The 20528-nt window shown below is 41.5% G+C and overlaps 1 protein-coding gene across 1 annotated transcript; it reads right to left on the bottom strand.

Moving 5' to 3' along the window:
* Positions 1–11764: 11764 nt before the first annotated feature.
* On the bottom strand, positions 11765–16248 carry LOC108538372 (phosphatidylinositol 3,4,5-trisphosphate 3-phosphatase TPTE2). The gene is made up of 4 exons (XM_017886422.1): positions 16106–16248; positions 13685–13738; positions 12393–12446; positions 11765–11845 (listed from the first exon to the last, which is right to left on the bottom strand). The coding sequence occupies exons 1-4, from the start codon at positions 16246–16248 to the stop codon at positions 11788–11790; spliced, it is 309 nt and encodes a 102-aa protein (XP_017741911.1). The 3' UTR covers positions 11765–11787.
* Between the last annotated feature and the right edge of the window lie 4280 nt (positions 16249–20528).

Here is a 20528-nt window from a genome sequence, read left to right on the forward strand (position 1 = left end):
GTTTCCCTGTGCATATGAAAGTTATGTTTACCCTACACTATAGCCTGTTAAGTTTGCAATGGCATTATGTTCAAAAACTTATGTACATACCTTAATTCAAAACTACGTTATTGGTTAAAAAATGCTAATGATAACCTGAGCCTTTAGCAAGTCACAGTCTTTTTGCTGGCGGAGGGTGTTGCCTCCATGTTGATGTCTTTTTGCTGGCGGAGGGTGTTACCTCCATGTTGATGGCTGCTGACTGATCAGAGTGGTGGTTGCCAATGGTTGGGGTGGCTGAGGCAATTTCTTAAAATAGGACAACAATGAAGTTTGCTGTAGCAAATGACTCTTCCTTTCACAAGTGAGAATTAAGTGGTGAAGCCATCAGGTCCTTGGACTTTGTTGAAAGCCTTTTTATTACTGATTCAATCTCATTACTTGCTTATGGTCTGTTCAGGTTTTCTGTTTCTTCTTGGTTTAGTCTTGATAGGTTGTCAAGGATTTTGTCCACTTCCTCTAGGTTTTCAAATTTATTGTAGAGTTGTTCATAATAGTCTCTAATAATTTTTATTTCTGTCATATCTGTTATGAGGTCTCTTTTTTGTTTCTGAATTTACTTGTGTCTTCTCTTTTTCTTAGTCTAGCTAACGGTTTGTTGATATTTTTAAACCTTTTTGTTAACATTTGTAAGTTTTGCCTCAAATTTGTTTATTTCTGTTTGTTCTTCATTATTTATTTCCTTTTAATAATCTGGGGTTTGGTTTGTTCTTACTATTCTAGTTTCTTGAGGTAGAATTGTTCAGTAGCTTATTTGAAAGTTTTCTAGTTTTTTTGATCCAGGCATTTATTGCTAAAAACATACTTCTTAAAACTGCTTTTGCTGTGTCCGCTATGTTTTGGTATGTTGTATTTCTAGTTACATTTGTTTCAAGGAATTTTTAAATTTCATTCTTAATTTCTTTCTTCACTCATTGTAACTCAAGGGCATGTTGTTTAATTTCCATATGTCTGTAGAGTTTTGAATGTTCCTCTTGTTATGAATGTCTAGTTTTATTTCATTGGGGTAAGATACCTGATATAATTTCAATTTTTAAAAATTTGTTGAGACTTGTTTTGTAGCCTAACATATGGTCTATCTTGGATCATGTTTCATGTGCTGATGAAAAGAATGTGTATTCTGCAGCTGTTAGGTGAGATGTTCTGTAAATGTTTGTTACGTCCATTTGGTCTACGGTGGAGTTTAAGTCTGATGTTTCTTTGTTGATTTTCTGTCTAGATGATTTGTCCAATGCTGAGCGTGAGATACTGAAGGGCACAACTCTTATTGTAACTGGGTCTATCTCCCTCCTTAGATCTAGATATTCACTTTATATGTCTAGGTGCTCTGGTGTTTGAGTGCATACATATTTACAATTACACACGTTACAATTATGTTATATTTCTTGCTGAATGGAACGCTTTATTATTACATAATAATCTTGTTTGTCACTTTTTATGGTTTTTAACTTGAAGTCTGTTTTGTCTGATACAAGCATAGCTATTTCTGCTCACTTTTGGCTTCCATTTGCATGGAGTATCTTTTTCCTTCCCTTCATTTTCAGTCTATGTGTTTCTTTACAGGAAAGGTGAGTTTATTTTAGATAAAATATAGTTGGGTCTTATTTTTTAATCCACTCAGCAAGTCTATATCCTTCATGGTGTATTTAATCTATTGACATTCAAAGTTATTATTGGTAGGTGAGGAGTTACTTCCAACATTTTATCGTTTTCTGGTTGTTTTGTGTGTATGTTTTGTTCCTTTCTTCCTCTCTGTTTACTTTTGAAGTTGGGTAGTTTTCTGTAGTGATAAGGTTTCATTCCTTTCTCTTTCCCCTTTATGTATTGACTCTAACAGTGACTTAAAGTTTTGCATGTTCTTATGATAGTGGTTATCATCTTTTTACTTCCAGATGTAAGGCTCCCTTGGGCATTTCTTGTAAGGCTGGTCTAGTAGTGATGAATTATCTTTTTGTTTATCTATGACAGATTTTATGTCTTCTTCATTTGTAAAGGATAGCTGTGCTGGGTATAATATTCTTGGCTGAAAGATTTTTTTCTTTCAGAACTTCAAATATATCATCCCATTCTCTTCTAGCCTAAGGTTTCTGCTGAGAAATCAGCTGTTAAGTCTAATGGGGATTCCATTATAAGTGTCTTACTTCTCTCTTGCTATTTTAAAAAATCTTTGTCTTTGATTTTTCACAATTTGATTATAATGTCTGGGTTCAACGTATTTGGGGTTCTTTGATTTCCTGAAACTAGATGTCTAGCTCTCTTTCAAGAGTTAGGAATTTTTATGCTCTTATTTTATTAAATATGTTTTCCTCATATTTTCTCTTCACTTTTCCTTCTGGAATGCCCATAATATGAATATTTGATCAAATTAATGGTGTCCCATAAATCCTGTAGGCTTTTTTCATTCTTTTTTATTCTTTTTTGCCTGCCTGTTATTTCAAAGGACTTGTCTTCAAGTTCAGAAATCATTTATTCTGCTTGATCTTGTCTGTAAAGCCACTGATTGTATTTTTTCATTTTATCCCTTGAACTGTTTAGCTCTTAGGGCTTCTGTTAGTTCTTTTTATGATATCTGTATCTTTACTGAATTTCTCTTTCAAATCCTGTTTTCCTGATTTCATTGACTGGTCTATGTGTATTACCTTATATCTCACTGAGTTTCCTTAAGATTATTCTTTTTTCTGCCATTTCATATATTTATGATTGGGGTCTATTACTGGATAATTATTATTTCCCTTTGTAGGTGACATGTTTGCTTGCATTTCATGGTTGGTGTGTTTCTATGCTGATTTCTACACACCTGGTGTAAAAGTCACCTTTTCCAATTTTATGGAGTAGCTTTACTTGTATGAATTTATTTGTATGAATGGGTCTTGGATGTCAGTTCATTGGGGTATATTGGCCTTGGTTCTACATGGATGCGGTAAGTGTAGTCTCCATGTAGTTTATTCAGCTGTGATCCACACTAGTAACATTTGCAAGTTACTCAGTGGCCTAGGCTAAGGAAGTTTGTGGTGATGGTGGTGCAGCTTTGCCAAGGGTGGGCTCACTGGGCTGTTTCTCAGGGTAGGGGTGTGTGCAGGCATACAGTGGATCAGAAAACTTGGAGTATGGCTTTATGTGGCTGGCCATGGTGCTGTCACTCTAGCCAGCAGCATGGGGATGCAGTTGCTCAACCAGGACATGCCAGCCAGATGTGCCTTGCAGGACAGTTTCTCAGGCCCAGGATGCAGGCACACAGCTGTTTGCCTGGCCTGAAAGCATGCACTCCCAGAGTGGCCTGAAGGGCTGTTTCTCATACCTGGTATGTGGGTACACAGCTGCTCATCTGGCTTGGGGCCAGTCTGCTGGGGGAAACTCATAGGCCAAATATACAGCTGCACGGCTACTAAGCTGGACTGAAGGTATCTTTGCCAGGACTGCCCAAGAGGGGGTGTTTCTCCGGCCTGGGATACAGTCAAATGACTTCTCAACTGTCCTGGATGTGTATCTGCTGGGGGTAGTCCACAGGGCTATTCTAGCTCAGGATGTGGGCACACTGCTGCTCAGGTGGCCTGGGTGGTGCCTGCCAGGGGAAGCCCAGGGGAATGCTTCTATGACCCACGATGTTCCTCAACCTGGGACATAGGTATGTGGCTGCTTAGGTGGCCTGAGGGTATGCTGGCCAGAGTAAGCTCCCAGGGTTGTTTCTCGGCCCTGAGACTTGGGCATACACAGTTGCTTGTCTCTCAGGTCTGAGACACAGGTGCAAGGCCCACTCAGTGGTGTGCCTGCTGGGGGCAGCCTGTGGGACTGTTTCTCAGGCCCTTATTAAAGGCAGAGGGCTGCTGGGCAGGTCAGGAGCATGCCTGTGGTGGATGAGGCCTGCAGGGCTGTTTCTCAGGTCCTGAGCATGGGCTCGTAGTCACTCTGTTGACCTGGGGCTATATCAGCTGCTGAGAGGCTTAGGGGCCCCTCCCACTTGGGAGAGGGCAGGTAGTGGTTTGACTGGCTTAAGAGTGAGTTTACCCTGGATGGGACTGTAGATTAATCCTCTATCTGGAAGTGTGGTGGTGGGGCTCGATTTCCCTGCTCTGCAGTATTTGAGTTACAGCCAATCCTGGGACCAACCTCCACACAGCTGGGATTGTGGCTTTAACCCACCCATGTGGGCTTGGTGTACTGAAGATAAAGCTCCAGTGCTGGAGAGGCACAGTGGCTCTTGGCCCCCAGAGGAGGGCACACTCAAGAGATGACTCTGGTCTCAAGATGGTGCTGTGTTGCTGCAGCTTAGGTCTCTGGGGGTGGGAAGTCTTCACCTTGTACTCCTAGTCCAGGACATGCAGTTGCGTAAATTCTTGGCAGTACTCCACATTGGCCTCAGGGCTTGCAAAGACTGTGAGATTCTCCTGTTGTAAAGACTCTGTGTTTGTGATGGCAGTGGGGCTGGTGGGGATCTTCTGCTTACCTTCACCCTGCAATGAGAAGTCCCTCCTCTCTCTGGGCCAATTCAATCCAGATGGGGGAGAAAGGGCTGCAGAGGCTGAGTGTTTCCATGCTGTGGGGACTGCCAGCCACCACAGGTGTGTCTCCACTCCTTTGCTGCACTCCAGGACTATCCCTTTGATACTCTCATCAAATCTTAGATGTGTATTTGTTGCCTCGGTTCTTTCTTGTAGGGGAGACAAACACCAGGCATCTCTAGTCACCCATCTTGCTTGATTTACCATGACTCGTAAGGGCCCTAGGATTTTCAGAATAGTCAATGATTATTGGCTTCAACTTAAAGCCACCAGCTTCATTAGCCACTAACAAGAGAACTGGCCTGTGCTTTGAAGCTTGGAAACCATGCGTTGACTTCTCCTTTCTAAATACAAAAGTCCTAGATGGCATCTTCTTCCAATAAAAGGCTATCTTGTCTACATTGAAAATCTGTTGGTTAGTGTGGCCACCTTCATCAGTTATCTCAGGTAGATCTTCTGGATAACTTGCTGCTGCTTCTGCATTGGCACTTGCTGTTTACCTTGTACTTTTATGTTAAGGAGATGGCTTATTTCCTTAAACCTCATGAACCAACCTTTTAGCTTCAAGCTTTTCTTCTGCAGCTTCCTTACCTCTCCCAGCCTTCACTGAATCAAAGAGAGTGAGGGCCTTGTCCCGGATTAGGCTTTGGCTTAAGGGAATGCTGTGGCTGGTTTGATCTTTTATCTAGACCACTAAAACATTCTCCACATTAGCTATCAGGCTGTTTTGCTTTCTCATCATTTGTATGTTCACTGGAGTAGCAGTCTTAATTTTCTTCAAGAAGTTTTTTGGCTTTTTCATTTTGTTTTTTGTTTTACATTCACAACTTGGCTGAACTGGTGCAAGTCTAGCCTTCCTCACAATCATTTCCAGCTTCTGGTTTAAAGTGAGAGACATGTGACTCTTCCTTTCACTAGGACACCTAGAGACCATCACAGGCTTACTCAATGGCCTACTTTCAATATTGTTGTGTCTCAGGGAATAGGGAGGCCCACGAGAAGGAGAGAGATGGGGGAATGGCTAGTCAGTGGAGCAGTCAGAACCAACATGGCATTGATTAGGCTGGTCATCTTAATATGGGCATGGTTCGTGTTGCCCCAAAACAATTACAATAGTAACATCAAAGATCACTGATCACAGATCACCGTAACAGATATGATAATAAAAAGTTTGGAATATTGCAAGAATTATTAAAATGTGACAGAGACACAAAGTGAGAACATGCTGTTGGAAAAATAAAACCAGGAGACTTGCTTAATGCAGGGTTGCTACAAACCTTCAGTTTATAAAAAAGTAATATCTGAGGGGCAATAAAGTAAAGCACAATGTTCCTCAAACTGGGACATAGGTATCTGGCTGCTTAGGTGGCCTGAGGGTATGCTGGCCAGAGTAAGCTCCCAGGGTTGTTTCTCGGCCCTGAGACTTGGGCATACACAGTTGCTTGTCTCTCAGGTCTGAGACACAGGTGCAAGGCCCACTCAGTGGTGTGCCTGCTGGGGCAGCCTGGGGACTGTTTTCAGGCCCTTATTAAAGGCAGAGGGCTCCTGGGCAGGCCAGGAGCATGTCTGTGGTGGATGGGGCCTGCAGGGCTGTTTCTCAGGTCCTGAGCATGGGCTCGTAGTCACTCTGTTGACCTGGGGCTATATCAGCTGCTGAGAGGCTTAGGGGCCCCTCCCACTTGGGAGAGGGCAGGTAGTGGTTTGACTGGCTTAAGAGTGAGTTTACCCTGGATGGGACTGTAGATTAATCCTCTATCTGGAAGTGTGGTGGTGGGGCTCGATTTCCCTGCTCTGCAGTATTTGAGTTACAGCCAATCCTGGGACCAACCTCCACACAGCTGGGATTGTGGCTTTAACCCACCCATGTGGGCTTGGTGTACTGAAGATAAAGCTCCAGTGCTGGAGAGGCACAGTGGCTCTTGGCCCCAGAGGAGGGCACACTCAAGAGATGACTCTGGTCTCAAGATGGTGCTGTGTTGCTGCAGCTTAGGTCTCTGGGGTGGGAAGTCTTCACCTTGTACTCCTAGTCCAGGACATGCAGTTGCGTAAATTCTTGGCAGTACTCCACATTGGCCTCAGGGCTTGCAAAGACTGTGAGATTCTCCTGTTGTAAAGACTCTGTGTTTGTGATGGCAGTGGGGCTGGTGGGGATCTTCTGCTTACCTTCACCCTGCAATGAGAAGTCCCTCCTCTCTCTGGGCCAATTCAATCCAGATGGGGAGAAAGGGCTGCAGAGGCTGAGTGTTTCCATGCTGTGGGGACTGCCAGCCACCACAGGTGTGTCTCCACTCCTTTGCTGCACTCCAGGACTATCCCTTTGATACTCTCATCAAATCTTAGATGTGTATTTGTTGCCTCGGTTCTTTCTTGTAGGGGAGACAAACACCAGGCATCTCTAGTCACCCATCTTGCTTGATTTACCATGACTCGTAAGGGCCCTAGGATTTTCAGAATAGTCAATGATTATTGGCTTCAACTTAAAGCCACCAGCTTCATTAGCCACTAACAAGAGAACTGGCCTGTGCTTTGAAGCTTGGAAACCATGCGTTGACTTCTCCTTTCTAAATACAAAAGTCCTAGATGGCATCTTCTTCCAATAAAAGGCTATCTTGTCTACATTGAAAATCTGTTGGTTAGTGTGGCCACCTTCATCAGTTATCTCAGGTAGATCTTCTGGATAACTTGCTGCTGCTTCTGCATTGGCACTTGCTGTTTACCTTGTACTTTTATGTTAAGGAGATGGCTTATTTCCTTAAACCTCATGAACCAACCTTTTAGCTTCAAGCTTTTCTTCTGCAGCTTCCTTACCTCTCCCAGCCTTCACTGAATCAAAGAGAGTGAGGGCCTTGTCCCGGATTAGGCTTTGGCTTAAGGGAATGCTGTGGCTGGTTTGATCTTTTATCTAGACCACTAAAACATTCTCCACATTAGCTATCAGGCTGTTTTGCTTTCTCATCATTTGTATGTTCACTGGAGTAGCAGTCTTAATTTTCTTCAAGAAGTTTTTTGGCTTTTCATTTTGTTTTTTGTTTTACATTCACAACTTGGCTGAACTGGTGCAAGTCTAGCCTTCCTCACAATCATTTCCAGCTTCTGGTTTAAAGTGAGAGACATGTGACTCTTCCTTTCACTAGGACACCTAGAGACCATCACAGGCTTACTCAATGGCCTACTTTCAATATTGTTGTGTCTCAGGGAATAGGGAGGCCCACGAGAAGGAGAGAGATGGGGAATGGCTAGTCAGTGGAGCAGTCAGAACCAACATGGCATTGATTAGGCTGGTCATCTTAATATGGGCATGGTTCGTGTTGCCCCAAAACAATTACAATAGTAACATCAAAGATCACTGATCACAGATCACCGTAACAGATATGATAATAAAAGTTTGGAATATTGCAAGAATTATTAAAATGTGACAGAGACACAAAGTGAGAACATGCTGTTGGAAAATAAAACCAGGAGACTTGCTTAATGCAGGGTTGCTACAAACCTTCAGTTTATAAAAAAGTAATATCTGAGGGGCAATAAAGTAAAGCACAATAAAACAAGATATATCTGCATACACACACACATATGTATACATAAAGGATATATACATATGTTTTCATATATACATACACGCTTATATATATAAAAGGATATATATATGACTACTGATATTAATTTGGATCAGTGCTAAAGAATATGTCTATATATAGATATGTATACACACATTTAAATATGCAAATATATAGACATATGTATAGAGATGTGTATCTACATACACACAAATACATATTTATATACCTATATATACTACATATATAGCTAAAAGATATATCTGTATATACACACACACACATATATACATGTGTGTTGTGTGTGTGTGTAGATAGATCCTTTAGAAGTGACCCAAATTAATAACCTCAGTAGTTTTCAATGACACCACCTTTGAAAAGTGACTTATATCAAAGATATATCAAAGTAGTGAAAGACTAATGATGTCGTTTTATCCGGGCCAGTGCTAAGGATTAAAAATGTACAGGTCAGGTCAAGCGACTTCAGAGACATACTTTTCTGGTTGAAGTTATATACTATTGCTCTACATTTATAAACTGGTTGAAGTCTGAAAATGTATATGTCAGTGATTTGGAGTCTACTATTAATACATCATTTTTTCCTAGAAGAAAACCTTACATTATGTAAAAGTGCTCTTGGGCCTTGACAAACAGTCTAGGCCGGGCGCGGTGGCTCAAGCCTGTAATCCCAGCACTTTGGGAGGCCGAGACGGGCGGATCACGAGGTCAGGAGATCGAGACCATCCTGGCTAACACTGTGAAACCCCTTCTCTACTAAAAAATACAAAAAACTAGCCGGGTGAGGTGGCGGACGCCTGTAGTCCCAGCTGCTCAGAAGGCTGAGGCAGGAGAATGGCGTAAACCCGGGAGGCGGGGCTTGCAGTGAGCTGAGATCTGGCCACTGCACTCCAGCCGGGGTGACAGAGCGAGACTCCACCTCAAAAAAAAAAAAAACAGTCTAATGAATCACAGTTTAAGTGTACTTCTTTATCACTTCATTTGTGAGTGAATTTCACCAATCTCAACACATCCCTCTCTTCTTTCTCTCCATGTTTTGAAATCTCACCCATCATTGATGACTATACCACACGTTACTCTTTTAATTCAATGGGGTAGTAGCTAAAGGATTAAAATGCACATAGCAAGACTCCACATGTTATCCTAGACTTAATTTTCTGATACAAATTAGCAAAATTATTCTACAATCTATAATCTAGTTACCCTGAAAAATTGGCATTAATCAGTTATTTATTTGAAACCTGGTATTTAATTTTTCTCTGGAAATGAAGTTTTAGATGTTTGTAATGAAATTTTTTGGCCTGTGAAAAAAACTTAATGATTCAAGTTTATATACATTTCTTTACTCCTAAACGTAATCCCCAAGTTGCTGTTTCTGGCAAAATTTACATAAATTCAACTTCAGTTTGTAAATAATCACCTTGCTTGCCCTTGTAATTTTCTGCCTTCTCACGTTCAAATACCACCAGTAACTCTTCACCAATCACGGATGTCTTTCCTGCCCCTCAGATAGGGCTAAAGTAACTACAGACGCAAGGCAGGGCCTCCATACGATCTGACGGTGTGTTTACCTTTGGGGCAGTAGCCTCATGTGGTAACAGACGGAGAGACCGGGGTCTATTAGCTTTGTTCTTTTCTGTTGAGAGCTCCTCAGCTCCCTGCTCACTGTTACCTCCTCCTTGCTCCAAATAGGACTGTTGCCTCTTTTGGCTCACTCTAGTAGAGTGTCATACAACACACACATTCTCATATTTTCCTAAGGTTTCAGGGTGCTGCTAAATAAGGGTGACCAATGGAATAGGAACAAGAAGCATTTCTCTTAAGACCTATTCCTCTTTTATCCAACTAGATCAAAGAAAGAAAGGTAACTCAGATACTACAGTAATAAGACTTTAGAAAACAGTGTCTAAAACATTCTGTATTGTCATGGATGCTCCAATGAACTTCCCAAATCTGAATCTCTCTTTTCTACATGTATGCTTTTGTGTGTGTCTATGTGTGTATTTACATATATATGTTTACATCTAGTTTTTTATTTACTTAAACCTCAAATTTTGTTGAAAGTCCCTTCATGTGTTACTGTTGTCATTTCACTGAAGGCAGTGCTGATGGAGCAAAAAGGTACATGGGCACAGAGTGAATTTCTCTTTTTTGACACTATTAGCAAATACATTTTTTGTACCAAAAGGAATAGATTTTCCATAAATATGAAATACGTACGTATGTAAGTGAGGGTATGCAAATCCTACCACAGAAGGCCAGTAAGTAAAGTCCAACAATTAACAAAGACTCATTTATCAATGGTCAATTAATCAGAGATTAATTAAACTATATATAAATTAAACCTATGTACAGATCAGAAATACATTTTAGCCAGGCACAGTGGCTCATGACTGTAATCCCAGCACTTTGGGAGGCTGAGGCGAGTGGATCATGAGGTCAGGAGTTCAAGACCAGCCGGGCCAATACAGTGAAACCCTGCCCCTATGAAAAATACAAAAAATTAGTCGGGCATGGTGGCCCGTGACTGCAGTCCCAGCTACTCAGGAGGCTGAGGCAGGAGGATCGCTTGCACCTGGGAAGTGGAGGTTAATGAACTGAGATCGCAACACTGTGCTCCAGCTTGCGCAGCAGTGAGACTTCGTCTCAAAAAATAATAATAGAAATGCATTTTAATTTGCCCATGCCTCCAATGTCCTATAAAATAAGGACGTTTAATAAATCTTTTCAAGATTTATTGGCTTAAAAATCAATACTACATACAAAACTCACATACTATTGCTAATGATACTAATGAGCAACTACAGAATTCTCACCTAGATGTTTCCTTAATCAGTCACTGATTAAACACAATCCTTTTATTCCTTCTGTAGAATCTCATTCATTTTGCAAATTTTCTTGAGCATTACACTATAATTAACTTGAATCAGGTTTCCCGTATTACGTACACCTTTATGATTTATTTCCAGGAGAGGTTTTCGCATGACTGGGAAAACCCTCCACCACCTCCTTCCTTTCACTGATCATCCTAGTCTTCCCTGCCCGTGAGACACAGTGAAGTACCCACGCACCTAAGGAAAGCGGCATCCAACGAGGTGGTGGTTTGGGGTGGGTCTGGGCACCAACCTCACATGTGGACAGAGCTCTCGAGGGGGTGGGACAAGTCCACATTCCATTCTCTCCATTCTTTTTTTCCCAGGGTTTCACGACTCCTTATTGGCCACTATCTCCTCCACGTTGCAAATAGGATTCTCTCCTTTCTTGGCACACTATGGTAGGGTCTCAAACTCAGGAAACCTGAATCCTTTAAAAAATTGCCTACCAGAAATTGAGGGTGACAAATACACTAACAGGAAGAAGCAGTTCTCCTATGAACTGACTTCCTTATACAACTCCATCAAAAAAGGATGCAAAGTTACCTACAAATGCTACAATGAGAAGAATTGGAAACCCTGTCAAAAACACTGTGTGGCCATGCAGGCTCCTGAGAGTAAATTCCACAGATGTCCGTCTGTCTCCGTGTTTTGTGTTTCCATTGTGTGCGTGGGTTTGCGTAAATGTGTTGACAGAAGTGTGTATGGATGGAGATAGATGGATCTATTTGTGTATATGCTTGTGTGTGTGTATAGCTCTAAGCACACTTATGCATACGTGTGTCTTTATGGATTGATAACTCACCTTTTACTGATAGGTGACAACAGGGCTGCTCCTTTACATTCACTGCTGTGTGGGCTAGAGGATGATTAAAGAATACAGTCAGCTAGGAGACATGATTCTAAATTCACTTTTTTGGAAAAATCAGCTTTTATTACTCTAGACAGAAACCAATTAATTTCTCTCAGGAAATCTGAGTCCCATAAAAAAACTGCTTACTAGGAACTAAGGGTGACAAATACACTAACAGGAGGAAGCAACTCTCCTATGACTTGCTCCTCTTTATACAACTCCACCAAAGAAGGATGCAAAGTTACTAACAAATGCTACAATGAGAAGAATTGGAAACTCTCCTAAAAAAAAAAAAAAATCTATATGGCCATGCAGGCTCCTGAGAGTAAATTCCACAAATGTCCATCTTTTTCCTTTCTCCTTGTTCTAGGTTTCCATCATGTGCATGGATTAATTTGTGTACGCATGCTGAAGAGAAGTGTGTGTGGGTGGATGCATGGGTGGATGGATGGATGGATGGACGGATGGATGGATTTGCTCATGTGCCTGTGTGTGTTTAGTTCTGTGTACACTTATGCTGATGGGAGTCTTTATTTAACTATTTATTACTCACGTTTCATTCGTAAGTGTCTCCTCGGTTGCTCCTTTAAATTCATTTGTCTGTGTACTGGCGGATGATAAAAGAATACAGTCAGATAGGAGACATAATTCTGAATTTATATTTTGGAAAAATTATCTATCATTACTCTAGACAGAAACCAATTAATTTCTGACTATTCATTTGTATAGCACTGTTGGAATACAGAATGTCTTTTTTCTTTATTAGAAATTAGGATTTATACAACGACAATCAAAATCATAAGCTGGAGAAAATAGTAATGCTTCTTGGTTTAAGTAAACCTCTTTATTATGACCTCAGTCCCAATGTGTAACAGACTTTGTGGTGGCAGCTATTTCAAACTCAACTCCTGTTTGCAGGTAGTCAGCCCTCTTATTCCATTCAATGTTCTGCTTCAAAGGCCCTCCATTACCTCCTTACCTTCACCCAGCATGGTGGTTTCTCCTGCCCCACAAAAAGGGTCAGGTAACTAGAGGACTGACACAGAAGCACAATCCAATAGGACAGTGATTTGAGGTTTGGAGCTCCAGCCTCCGTGGTGACAGAGTTCTGGAGGGTGGAGAACACCTCGAAGGCTCTTAGCTCTGTTGCTTTCTACTGAGGGCTTTATAGTTCCCCAAGCACTCCTACCTCCTCCTCACTCCAAACAGGATTCTCTCTTCCCTCGGCCCACTCTGCTATGTCTCATACACAGAAAATCAGAGTTTCCAAGGCCTTTGACTGCTACTAACAAATGGTGAAAAGACAGTAACAGACAGAAGCCTCTCTCTATAGTCTGTTTCTTTTTTTCTAAACTGTAAAAATGTGGAAGTTATCTATACGTGATACAGTGAGATGATCAAGAAACTGTGTCAAAGACACTCTGTATTATCGTGAACACTTCTGAGAGTGATTCACACCAATCTCAGTCTCTTTCTCTGTTCCCGTTTTGTGCATGTGTGTGTGTACATCATTTTTTTCTTTCTTTCTTTTTTTGTTTTGCGACAAAGTTTTTCTCCTGCTGCCCAGAGTGGAACGCAGTGGCACGGTCTCAGCTCACTGCAACCTCCACCTCCCCATGTTCAAGCAATTCTCCTGCCTCAGCCTCCCGAGTAGCTGGGATTAGAGGCACCTGCCACCACACCGGGCTAGTTGTTGTACTTTTAGTACAGACGGGGTTTTACCTTGTTTGTCAGTCTGGTCTTGAACTCCTGACCTCAGGGTATCTGCCTGCCTCGGCCTCCCAGTGCTCAGATTACAGGTGCGAATCACTGCACCTGGCCATGTGTACAACTTTAGTAACTCACCTGTCACTGGGGCTTCTCTCAATAACGATTCCCACCAGGGCATTCGGATGGGCACTAAAGGAAAAATATGGTCAGAGTCAGACACAAGGGGTAATCCTAATGTTTTGCAACAAATAGCTACAGTTAGTCTATGCGCTATTCCCCAGTTACACTGTAATTATTCACATGTATGTACATCACTAACTTGACCTGGGATGGCATTTGCTGTTTATTAGAAATGAGGTTTTATATGCCAACAGTGAGTATCTTAGGCTGTGAACATAGTGATGCATCCATATTAAGTAATGGTATCTACACCTCAATGTGTAAGAGCATTTCTGGAGAGCATTTAATTCCAGTTCAAATTTAGTTTGTAAGTCCCCCTTCTTATAATCCCATCTGAGTTCCTCATTCTCTATCACCTCCAATCACCTCCTCACTTTCCACCCATCCTAGTTGTCCTTCCTGATCAAGAGTTGTGGCCAAGTAGTTACAGGCCTCAAGCAAGGGCTCCATCCCATGTGAGGGTGGGTATGGGCCAAGGCAGTCAGCCTCACATAAAGGCAGAGTTCTGGAGGGTGTGAAATAATTCCAGGGTTATTAGCTCTGTTCTTTTTTTTTTGGCTGGCATTTCTCTGAGCTTTGTCCACTCCTATCTCCTTGCTCCAATCAGGATTCACTTCTCCCTTGGTCCACACTACTAGTACAGTCTCATTCTCACAGAAAGGAAATGTGACAAACACTAACATAAAGAGCCTCCCTCTATGAGTTCCTCCCCATTTTCCTACCTCCATCCAAAAAACAAAAGAATATTCCATGCAAAGCTCATTCTGAGAGGACTCTAGAAATAGTTTCCAGGGAACTCCTTGTTCCCATGGATGCCTGTGATAGCCAATAGCCCAACTCAGTCTCTCTTGTGTGTATGAATGCATGTATGTGTTTGTATATGCATAGATACATGGATAACTGTATTCCTTTATATCGCATGTTGCACTGGCCAGCCTACTAGAACATACTCTCAATTCACACAGGGCAGTGCCAAAGAACTTAAAATGTACATACTAAGACAACATGTAACTTCCTAGATGTAACATGTTCAGTTCATAATAGTTTCAATTGCTTTTGTTTTTTCTTTTTGTTTATTGTTGTTTTGTGGTTGTTTTTTGAGACACAGTCTCGCTCTGTCACCCAAGCTGGAGTGCAGTACCACGATCTCAGCTCACTGCAACCTCTGCCTCCCAGGTTCAAGCAATTCTCCTGCCTCAGCCTCCCGAGCAGCAGGGACTACAGGCACTCACCACCACGCCTGGCTAATGTTGCATTTTTAGTAGAGACGGTGTTTCACCACATTGGCCAGGCTGGCCTTGAAATCCTGATCTTGTTATCCACCCGCCCTGGCCTCCCAGAGTGCTGGGAGTACAGGCATGAGCCACCGCACCCGACCTTCCAATTACTTTTCAACCTGTAAACTGCCTTACCCTTACAGAAGTCATGTGTGTGTTTGGTTCTTTGGAATCTGCCATGCCATTTACCCTACACATCATACTTTATACGATTGCAGCACATACTTTACACCTATCTAAGACTCACTGACTCAAGAGTTCACCAAAACTCTCTACCACCGGAGCTGGCCAATGCACGACAGTCTTTTGTGGGTGAATTTCTTTTGAATTCAACTCCACTCTGTAGGCATTTCTCCCTCAAATCCCATCTATGGCCCACTTCCTGGATCTCTCTGTCACCTCTTTCCTTTCACCCATCATGCTAGTCTTTCCTGTCCAGGAGACACAGGCAAGTAGCTGTGGGCCTAAAGAAGGGCTGCATCCAATGAGGTGCTGTGCTTGTGTTTGTGTTTTAGCACCAACCTCATGTGCTGACAGAGCTCTAGAGTGTGATGGACAAGTCCATGTTCCGTTAGCTCCATTCTTTTCTGCCCAGGGCTTCACTGCTCCTTGTCGGCTGCCATCTCCTCCATGTTACAAATAGGATTTTCTCCTGCCTTCTGTCAATCTCACAGGCTCTCAAACTCAGGAAATATGAGTCCTTTAAGAAGCTGCTTACTAGGAACTAAGGGTGACAAATACACTAACAGGAAGCAGCAGCTCTCCTGTGACCTGCTCCTTTCTATATGACTCCATTAGAAAAGGATGCAATGCTACCTGCAAAAGCTATGATGAGAAGAATTCAAAACCCTGTGAAAAACCACTCTCTATGGCCATGCAGGCTTCTCAGAATAAACTCCACAAGTGTCCGTCCATCTGTCTGCTTGTTGTATGTTTCCATTGTGTGCATGGGTTGTTAGTGGATGTGTGTTGAGAGAAGTGTGTATGGATGGACGCATGGATGGATGGATGGATATATTTGTTTATGTGCCTGTATGTGTGAATACTTCTATGTTCAGTTCTAATTAGATTAATAAAGACACATATATGCATAGCTCACCTTTCATTGATACGTGCCTCCAGGTTCGTGCCTGATAATTCATTTGTGGGTGGACTGGAGGATGTTAAAAGAACACAGTCAGACAGGAGACACAATTCCAAATTCACTCTTCTGGAAAAACTCACTTTCATTACTCTACACATAAACCAGTGAAATTCTGACTATTCATTTGTATAGCACTATTTGGTTCTGAAATGTCATTTTTTATGAGAAAGGAGGATTTATACGATGGCAATCAACATCTTAGGCTAGGGAAAATCATAATGCTTCCAGATTTAAATAAACCTCTTTATTATGACCTCAGTCCCAGTGCCTGACAGCCTGTGTGGTGGCAGTTATTTCAAACTAAACTTTTGTGTGGAGGTAGTCAGCCCTCTTATTCCACTAAATGTGCTGCCTTGAAGGCCCTCCATTACTTCTTTGCTTGATCGTCTCTCTTGGTCCACAAGTAGGGTAAAGTAACTGCAGGTCTGAGTCAAGGACACAATCCAGTATGATGGTATTTGGAGTTGGGAGTATCACCCTGTATTGTGGCAGAGTTCTGCAGGGTCGAAAACATTTCTAGGGTTGTTAGCTTTTTTTCTCTTCTCCGGAGGTCTTCACTACTCTCTGTCCCCTGCTATCCTTTTCTGCTTCCAAAGAGGATTCTCTGCTGTCTTCAGCCATTGTAATAAGGTCTCACATATAGGCAGTCTGAAAATTATTTTTGATTGTTACTCAGAGTATCAAACAGACTAGTAAGAAAAATCAATCTTCTTATGTGGTCATCTTTTATCTAAATTCATGCAAGAAGGCATAAAGGCACCTTCATTTCCTATAGTGAGATCATGTAGACACATGTAACAGTTTTTTGTTTTTCCATTAATGCCGTTGAACCTTTCCTAATCTCAACCTGTATATTTCTCTGCAGTACCTGTGGGTGCATGCCTTGATTTAATATGAATGCATATAGGCATATGTAAATGGTATATAATTGTTTCCTCCTATGCTCATATATCCTTATATCTATATTGACTGATTTTTGTCTCACAGTTCACCGATAGCTCCATTCCAGGGTACTGATTTGAATTCAGACTTGGCAGTGCTACAGAATTTACACATATATATATATATAGTCCAACACCAATATGACATCCTAGACTTCACTTTCAGGTTTGAATTACTCAGAAGTGATGTTTAGTTGCTACAATTGAATGAAGCACAAAGTAAGCATTTCGTGGTTTACTTTAATTCAAATTCAGCTGCAGTTTCTATGTACAAATTCCTTTGACCTCATCTCATTTCCTCATACTAAAATCCCTTCATCAGTGCCTTGTTTCACCATCACAGGTGTCTTCTCTGCTCTCACACAGGGTCAGGAAACTGCTCCGTACAATGTGATGATGGGTGCGGGCTTGTATTGTTAGCCTCACATGGTGGTAGAGCTCTGGGTGTGAGGAACCCTGCCAGGCCATTAGCTCTGTTGTTTTCCCCTCACGGCTCCACTGCTCCCTGCCCACTGCTACTTGCTCTAGCATGTCTCATATACAGGAAATCTGACTTTCCCAAGTATGTGCCTGCTACTAAGGGTGATAAGACAATAACAAGAAGTTTCCCTTTTTTGACCTGTTCCTTTTTATCCAATTTAATCAAAAAGTTGGATAAGGGACCTGCAGGGCCTATAGTGAGGAGATTTATAAACAGTGTAAAAGACATTCTGTATGGCCTTGGATGATCCTGAGAGTAAAGCACCTAATCTTCATCTTTCTCTCTGTTGTTTCTCTCTCTCTTTTCTCTCTCTCTCTCCCTGTTTCTCTCTCTCTCTCCCCGTGTTTGTGTGCCTAGACAGACAGAAGTATGCATATATATTTCTTTACATATGTATTTCTTTACATATTTGTGTATATATATTTTATAATTCACATTTCATTGGTGGTTGTATCCTAGATTATTGATGTCAATTCGTCTGTATGCAGGCTAAAGGAATATAAAAGCAGATAGTTGGACATACATGTAATTCTAAACTTACTTTTTGGATCAAACAGCTACAGTTACTCTATAATGTACTATCTGGTTGATATTTAAATATTCATGTGTATTCACTAATTCAAACTAGATGTATCTTTTTTTTTTTTTTGGCAGAGTCTCACTCTCACAGAGGCTGGAGTGTGGTGTGATCTTGGCTCACTGCAACCTCTGCCTCCAAGGTTCAAGCAATTCTCCTGCCTCAGCCTCCTGAGTAGATGGGATTACAGGCATGCACCACCATGCCTGTCTAATTTTTGTATTTTTAGTAGACACAGGGTTTTGCCACCTTGGTCAGGCTGGTCTCAAATTCCTGGCCTCAACTGATCTAGCTGTCTTGGCCTCCCAAAGTGCTGGGATTACAGATATGAGCGACCATGCCTCGCCAGTGGCATTTATTTCTAATGTAACTGCAGTCTGTAAGGAAACATGCCTCTTACCCCATCTAAATTTTTGATTCTTAAGTCCCTCTGTCACTTCCTTACTTTCACCCATCACGGCTGTCTTTCCTGCCCAGAAGATATGACCATGTAGTTGTAGGCCTGAGTCAGGAACTCCCTACAAAATATTGTGGGTTTGGGTTTGGTTTGGGGCACCAGCCTCACATGGTGGTAGAACTCTAGAGGGTGAGGAACCCATTAAGGTTTCATGAGCTCTGTTCTTTTTCATGAGTGCTTCACTGCTCCCGGTCACCTGTTACCTCCCCATTGCTCCACATAGGATTCTCTCTCCCTTTGGCCCACTCTAGCAGTAGTAGAGTCTCATAAATGGGAAACTTCAAAGGTTCCTAAGGGACTGAATACTAATAACTTAGAGTGACAAATATACTAAGAGGAAGAAGCATCCTTTTGATGACTTCTTCCTCTTTCATCCAATTTGGTCTGAAAAAAAAAATAGAAAGTTATCTATAGATCCTACAGTGAGAAGATTTAGACACAGTGTCAAAGATACTCTGTATTTCCAAGGATATGCCTGACAGTGAATTTTACAAATACCAGCTTCCCTTTCATTGTTTTATGTTTCTGTGTATGTATGCATGTATGTTGATAGAAGTACGTATTTATGTGTATATATGTATACATACACTTACATGTATATGAATCTTTGTTTTTAACTCACATCTCATGGGTGGCTCTATCATAGGTTACTACTGTCAACTCAGTTGGCTGTGGGCTGAGGAATTATAAAAGCATATTATTCAGATACAAACATAATTTGGACTTACATTTTTGGTCAAATAGCTGCATTTACTCTAGACATGAGTCTACCTGCCAAGGAATGCCAAAGATTGCCAGCAACCAGCAAAAGCTAGCAAAGAGGTATCAAACAGATTCTTCTTTATAGCCCTCATAAAAAGCCAACCCTACTGACAACCTCAATTTCAGATTTCTAGTCTCTAGGACTATGAGCTGATTAATTTTTGTTTAAGCCACTTGGTTTGTGATACTTTGTCAAAGCAGCCCTAGAAACTGATATAGTCCAATCTGGCAGAGTCTCATACACAGGCAATCCAACAGGTTTCTGAAAGTTTTGGCTACTAGTCAGCTCAGCTAGGAAGAAGAAGTAGACTTCTTGTGATCTATTTATCTTGTATCCAACTAGACCCAAAAAGAAAAGGATGTTACATACAGAAGCTGACATTACCAGCACTTTAGAAACGGTGTCCAAGAAACTCGATACTTAACATTTGTTAGCTTAAGACCTAACTTTTTAGAAAGAATTTTAGAATCGGTGTCCAGAAAACTATTTTCCCATGAATAATTCTGAGACTGAATCTCACAAACCTGAATTCCTCCCATCTCCAATATATATTATGACATCACCTTTCATTGTTGACTCCAGCTCAGATTTCTGACGTCAATTCATTGGGATCAGTGCAAAGGATTGAAAGGTAAGTAGTAAGAAACAACGTAAATTCATACACTACTTTTTTTTTGGTTCAAATTGGCTATCATTGCGCTACAAATCACAGCGTGTTGTCCCTGAAAATTCTCATGTAAATCTGTTCTTTGGTACCTGGTACTTCATTTTTCTCTAGGAGGTCTTTATGTGTTGGTAATAAAAATTGTTTAGGACTCTCAAAAAAGTTTAATGAGTCAAGATTTAAATACAATTCCTTCTTACTGAACCTGGTCATCATGTGTGACAGCAAATTTAACTGAAATTTGCTTCAAATTCATGTTCCATTTGTAGGCACACGCTGTTCTTTCCCATTGTGATTTCCTAATTCTCAAGTCCCTCCATCCCCTTCATGCTCTTCATGAGTCGCAGATCTCTTTGCTTCCCCTCAAATAGGATCAAGGGACTAAACCTGAGGCAGGGGCTCCATCCACTGTGGTGATGGCTTTGAGTTTGGGGCACCAGCTCTGAAGGGTGAGGGACAGATACAGGGTCTCTTAGCTCCTTTCTTTCTGCTGAG

This window comes from Rhinopithecus bieti, unplaced genomic scaffold (genome assembly GCF_001698545.2).
Source record: "Rhinopithecus bieti isolate Rb0 unplaced genomic scaffold, ASM169854v2 scaffold_1014, whole genome shotgun sequence".
Taxonomy (NCBI): Eukaryota; Metazoa; Chordata; class Mammalia; order Primates; family Cercopithecidae; genus Rhinopithecus; species Rhinopithecus bieti.